This window comes from Castanea sativa, chromosome 3, assembly GCF_040712315.1.
Source record: "Castanea sativa cultivar Marrone di Chiusa Pesio chromosome 3, ASM4071231v1".
Lineage (NCBI taxonomy): Eukaryota > Viridiplantae > Streptophyta > Magnoliopsida > Fagales > Fagaceae > Castanea > Castanea sativa.
The window spans coordinates 25,989,000-25,995,967 of NC_134015.1; the positions used below are offsets into that span (position 1 = coordinate 25,989,000).

At 34.7% G+C, this 6,968-nt stretch overlaps 1 protein-coding gene across 1 annotated transcript; it reads right to left on the reverse strand.

The window, feature by feature from the left end:
• Positions 1-1,210: 1,210 nt before the first annotated feature.
• On the reverse strand, positions 1,211-3,594 carry LOC142628212 (protein BASIC PENTACYSTEINE2-like). The gene is made up of 2 exons (XM_075802268.1): positions 3,199-3,594; positions 1,211-2,386 (listed from the first exon to the last, which is right to left on the reverse strand). Exon 2 carries the CDS (start codon positions 2,379-2,381, stop codon positions 1,539-1,541), a length of 843 nt encoding a protein of 280 aa, XP_075658383.1. The 5' UTR covers positions 2,382-2,386; positions 3,199-3,594; the 3' UTR covers positions 1,211-1,538.
• Between the last annotated feature and the right edge of the window lie 3,374 nt (positions 3,595-6,968).

Sequence of the window (6,968 nt, forward strand, 5' to 3'; positions counted from 1 at the left end):
GAAACTTGTGTCCTTTGCTTATAATGTAATCAACAAACACAAGCAATTCTTCACCCCATTTAACAAGTACTTCCACAAAATTGAAATGAGACATAATTAACCCAACAATGGAACGTAGATTTAATGTTCCAATATTCCAATGATTACAACTGCCTTGGCTCAAGGGGTCAAAATTGTAGAAGGGCCTGCGATATGCTTTTACTAAGGCAAACGCTTCTTAAAGACTCAGATTACAAGCAATTGTTCAATGCACATGGTTATTCACAACTAATAAAAGGCTTACCCTATAAATCCTCAAGCAATATAATTCCAAATATAAAAGAAAAAAATAATAATAATCCAACCAGAAAAATTATTATGATCCTATACCATGGCTTCAGTAATCCTCAGTCAAAAGATGCATTGGAGAAGACTACCAGATTTCTGCCAATGCAAAAACTCACACAGCAAAACACGCAATAGGAGATATTCCAATTGATTTTATTTTCTCTACAGTTGATGGAGAAAATTTTCAATTGATTCAACAAATCCTAGTGACGTATTGTGAGAAATAACAGAATTCTCCAAGGCCATAGTAAAATCTGCTCCAAGGTGCACAATGTGAAGCACAGCATTAAGAACACACCTTGAAGTGCTTGTTCAAGCACCAGGTATTCACAGGCACACTTCTCATATTCAACAAATTACAAAAAACAGGAAAACAATTTAAGCTGTGGCTTTTTTCGTTTTTCAAAGAGCATTGTTAAATATAGTGCGATAAAAGTGCAAAAAAAATAAAGGAATTCCTAGAGTTGTAAATGTTTCCCACTAAACACAACCCACCCATCAGGATATTTCATGTCCCAGTCCAACAACATAGCAGTACCATTAAACTGCTTGCATCAATCTAGACAAACTATACCATTGGAATCAATCAAAATGGACATGATTGGTATAAGGAGGCAAAAGTATGAATTTCACACTTGAAATAAAGTATTAAAGTATACAATCTAATGGTTCTAATCCTACAAAAAACTGGGCAAATTTAACCTGAGAGTGAGACACAGACAGAGAGAAGGAAATCCTTTTTAACATAATACATAGAGTTGTAATATCTAGTAGTACAAAGCACCTGCTTCTAAGCACATTCCATTCATAAAAATTATACTGTGCACACCAAAAACAAAAGACCAAGGAAATAAAAATCATAGCATATCATTATGGAGACAAATGAAGAAAAAAGCAGTTAATTGCTAATCTTTGACGAAACTAAATTAAAAGCTGAAAGTACATTGTCCAAAAAGAACTTCAATAAATGACAACTCTCAACATAAATCTGATGGCCAGAAGCTACTGGTTGCCTTTATCACATAAGCCGAAACATTAAAAATAAAATAGAAGTAACCCAGTCGTCCAAATTTTAAAAACAAGTGTCATAACTCTAAAAATTCTTGGACTACATAGCAACCAGTAGATCTCTGCAAAGGCCATAGAAATATATACAGATGAACAGACCAAATGCAATGTCAATCCCATTAATGGTACCAAGCCGTGTATCTCTACCTGATAGTGACAAACTTGTTGGTACCATGTCTTGCCCAGTGAGTCCTCAGATCAATTGCGTTAGCAAAGTTATAACCTTCAGCTGCAAGTTTTTCCAATACCTTCTTGAATGCACCCTGACTCATTTTCCGTCCAGCTATCCTTGCACCACGCCTTTTGGTACTCATTGGCAAAGGATACATAGACACATTTGTCGTGCAACAAGCTGACTGCCAACCACCACATCCCCACCGATAACATTGTTGAGGAGCTCCAGTACAAGAGCAAACTGGAATAGGGATACCCGAAATGTCCATATCAATCCCATTTATGACAAGATCCATATTCTTCTTTGCTGGCTTTACACGTTGAACAGAAGCATTGCCATTATCCCTTGGTTTCCTAGGCTTTTTCGCTTTGGGGGCTTTTGGGGCACTCGCACCTTGCCTTTTCTTCATTTGGCCGCCTTCCTTTTTAACAGGCGGCTCATCAATTCTACCCACCCTCTCATCCCTCGACAGATCAGGTGGTTGTAGCATCTGTAATGAATGAGCTCCAGAAGTATCTGGGAGAACAGCATAATTAGGATTGGTAGGCAACATATTGAGAAACTTATCTCTCTGATTTACCCAACTGTCCCTCACATAATTAATAGGGACGGGTGCTTCCGAAACAACACAATCCCGAGGATGATAAGCTCCATTTGCTGGGTTAACCATCATGCTATTAGGATCACGTCCAGGCAGAAAATTTTTCGAATCACGGTCTGCCATGCTTGACATGAGCTGCAGACCAAGATGTCCCTTGAAGGATGGTTCATAGTAACCCCAATTACGCATATTCAACGCATCATCATCCATGACAACTACACATTGAGCAAAATCAATCACAAAAGATTCAAACTTTGCTATGTTTCCAGTTTCCCACTAACAGCATTTGAACCAAAGATTGCCAATTGCCATTGAGAATCTCATTACAGCCAAATTGGATATAAAACAAACATATAATCTAATATGACAAATCTCATGGATCATCAGGCAGAATAGACATTTAAGCTAAATACAAAAAAGGAAAGCATCAACTGGATCTCCCCATCAAAAGATAGATCAAGCCCCTGTTTGGCTGCTGAGAAAATGAAGAAAAATATATATATATCGAAAAATGTTTTTTTTTTTTCCTTCAGCTCCATCCATATCCACAGGAAATAAAGATCCCACAAATCAAACCGAGCCAAATCCTAAAACCCAGCTCAGTCGAGATGAGCCATCCATTTTCCCAGATCCCAAAAATGGAAATTCTTTGATCCCATTGATAAAAATTGAAACTTTGACATTCAAATCCTTTCCATTTTCTACATTTTCTCAGCATCCAAACGAGACCCATTTAGAAACCTATAAAGTAGATCTATAATTTCAACTTTACAACCATTTTTAACAGATCAGATCTGAGACTGAAAAATTTCTAGATCTCTGCCATAAGAAGAAGAAAAATCACATATTCATATTCAAAATTAAAGCTTTAAGCATATACATAGGAGAAAACAAAAGAAAAAAAAATGGATGCAAATGACAGGTTAAATAGTACAAGGACCCATATATTCAAAATATGGAAAGTGAGAGAGAGAGAAGGAGAGAGAGATAGTGAGAGAGAGAAGGAGAGAGGAGAGAGAAAACTTACTTGGGTGGGTGTAAACGGCTCTTTAGGGTTTTGCCCCTTCTGGAGAGAGAGAAGAGAGAGGAGAGAGGAGAGAGGAGAGAGAAATGGAAAGAGAAAGAAAGAGAAAGAGATAGGGAGAGAGATGAGAGAGGAGAGAGGAGAGAGGAGAGAGAAGAACCTAGAAATATGAGAGAGAGAGAGGGAGAGAGCTAGAAATTTGTATCTATCAGCATATATTTTTGTCACTATAAAATATAAGGAAAATCAATTCAAAGGGAGATACTAAAAATATATATATCTCCTTATCATATATCTTCTTGTGCTGTTGAAGTGGTAAAAGGCTTTTGGGCGTTGTTGTGGGGTGGGCTGTGTGTGGGCATATGCTAATGCCATGTGACAACAAAATCCTAATTCTTCTTATCTCTCTCTCTCTCTCTCTCTCTCTCTCTCTCTCTATTCAATTTGAGACTTTGATATTTGAATGACACACTCCACACTTCACACTTCACACTTTCCCTTTTCTTTATTCCTTTCTTAAAAACGGCTTTCTGGTTTTATTTGCTAATTATAATTTACTTATTTTATTATGTCTTGTTGTTGAATGTTGTACAAGTACAATCCTTCCCTTTTTTTAAATTTTTTATTATTATGACATTGTAAATATGTTGTCTTTGTAATGTGGACAAATATGGGAATCAAACTAACAATCAATCCTGAATTGTTCCCCATACAACTTTTTTTTTTTTTTTATCCTAATGACATTAGGATAATATATGGTAAACAAGTAGATATTCGGTCAGATACTTACCATTCTAATTCTACTATTATTTAATTGAAAATAAAGGTTACAATTCGGTAGTTTTACAAAATATATTGCAAAATTATACCATATATAGTTTCATTGGACTATTTATTTTTTTATTTTTTGAGAAACAGTTTCATTGGACTTGGATCTGGTCTAGTGTCCAGCTATACTATTGGACACGTGTTATCATTTAAATAACACGAGTCTAGTGCAACTTGACAGAAGACCCAACCCATACCCTAACAACATTACTAAGTTAAAAATGTCAATATTTAATTAAAGAGTATTAAGAAATTAATAAAAATTTATGTTCAAAAATTGTGTGAAAGAATTGATTTTCTATAATGGAGTACTTTCTCTTTTTTTGAGAAATTTCTATAATGGAGTACTTTTTTTTTTTTTTTGGAGAAAGCTATAATGGAGTACTTAATTGTATTAGTTAGTTCAAAGTTCAAATTATTATTTCTTTTAGAAGAAAAAATCCAATTAATATAAATTGTTATAGAATATATTCTTGAAATTTAATTGTCGTTTTAATTTGAATTTTTTTCAAAAATACTTTTGACGCTTTCCCTCAAGTTGGAGCATGAACTTTGAGAATTTTCAAACTTCTTAAGTAAAAATTGAAATTGATCAATGCCTTCATGAAGATCTACGCACGCTGATGGTTAGAGGGAAATAGATGGTTTCAATGTAACCTAGTTGTATCCTTTCACAAATGAGATGGCAATAAGCTAATATTTCCATATTGGTTGTATAAGATAATAAATGCCTTACTAGAGATCCTATGAGGTAATGAAGAAGACTATGGGTGGTAGAGGATGAGGCTTAGGGCTCAACTATGTTTGGTATACTAAATGAAGATTACGACAGGAATAAAATAATAATCTTTAGGTTAATTACTCATCCTTTAAGTTTCACCAGATTTTATTTCAGTTTTTTTATAAATTTGCTTTCAATTCAATTCTCTAAGTTTTAAACTTATTCGCCAAAGGCCTTATAGCTGAATTAACACCTCTCCATATATAAAGTGCTTGGGGGTTTTGGTGGGAAAGGGTTCGAGTGATTTCCGTTTGTTTCCATCCAAATCAATCTATAAACTTAGAATTTTTATTTAATTTTTTTTTCATTTCTTTAATTTAAAACTCCAAAAAAAACTCTTACAAAATATATATATTTTTTAAATTTCAAATTAATTATTTTCAAATGTGAGGAAAAAAAATTTCAAACTAATAAACACATCCCAAAAAACAAAATCAACAACAAAAATTCAATTAAAATTTTCTATCACTTTCTCACCAACCAAACAAAACCAAAGCATATAATCCACTAAAATTCATAGTTAAACACTTTCAAATCAACCAATATTATTACCAACACACAACTCACAATCCATATTCACAAAAACCTCACTAAATCCATCCTCTCACGAAACCCAATTCCAAAAATCAACCCAAAACACAAACCCAAGATTCACCAAACTCAAAACTCAGACTCGTCAGTCCTAGCACAAGCCATCTTTGAGATGCCATCGCTCCCTTTATCTGTTTGCAGCCCACCGCTTCTCACCCCAATTTGTGAGCTTTATAGCTTCCTCTTTAGCAATCTTTAACCCAAGAGCCACTATGTCCCCCTTTAGGCACCGATTTAAGTTATGAGTGGAGAGGGAGTCGAAGAGAGAACGAGATTGAGTCACCATTGGAGGTAGGTTGAATTTGTTTGGATTTCGGCCTTGGGGGGTTTGGACCATTGAGATCAACCCTAGGTTTCGATCTAAGAGGGTGGGTTAGAGAGAAAACATAGAGGATAGAAAGGGAAGAACCAAATTGGTCTAAATTAATTTTTGGTCTAGGGGTTGACACCAGCGACTGTGGGGAGCGATCAGGGGCGTAGCCATGATTTTTAACTTGGGGAGGCCGAATTACATGTTTGTACATTAGTCATAACTCATATATTTATGTGTACGTATGTGTTAGATAGACAGAGTTAAAAGAAATAAAGAAATGAAGCTTAATGACTAAGAATGCCACCAAAAAAATCACTTAAGCAAAACAATAAACTTTTAACGACTTTCACATTTTAACACACACAAACATAGTGCTCTTTTGTTTACTTAAAAAAAAATAGCATCTTGGCAACTTTGTATATATGTGTGTGTGTATATATATATATATATATATATTTTTTTTTTTTTTTGTTTGAGTAAACATGTGTTTTGTTGGGTAAAGTCCACTTGAGAAACTAAAATGTTGTAATTGTAAAAATTGTCATATTTCAAAAGGAATGCTATACAGAAATTAACATTGTATGATGCATAAGACCCACAACAAAGTAAAACATATAACAATTGCTTTAGTCACTTGCTGAACCAAAGGCTAATGACTGAAGGGTAACTAATACTTTTACTTTGTTTTAGTCTTTTTATATGCCATAATTTTCTAGACAACCCTACTTAGCTAATTATTTTCATTACTTCCATATACTTCCTTTAATCTTAATAGTTCCATGCTTTGGGTACATCCAATCATCAACCAATAAGATTGAGACAAACTTATGGTATCAAATATTTTTTATCACTCGTGCTAGTGTGTCAATTCTATGTAGTTTTGAGAGATAATTGCCTTAGCCCTTTGATCAATCATACAACCACAACATATTTCAAAGGGGAAACCACTAAAACTAACATTAGACTAGATATGTGAATTTTTTTGGAGGGGCCAATTAATACATATGCATGGGCCAACTTGTTTTTATATAGTATTATACAGGGGTTTCAAAAGCTTTGGGGGGGTCATGGCCCCCCAAGCTTAAGTGTGCCTCCGCCCCTGGGAGCGGTGGAATGCATGATCGAGTGGCGAGTTGTGGAATGTGGTAGAGTCGATCGGAAAAGGGTCCTTTGATCTTGTTTGGGTGAGAGAAAGGTTTTGAAATAGGTACATGACAAAATCAAATTTTTATACCAATGGAGAGATCTGAAAGGTTGAAA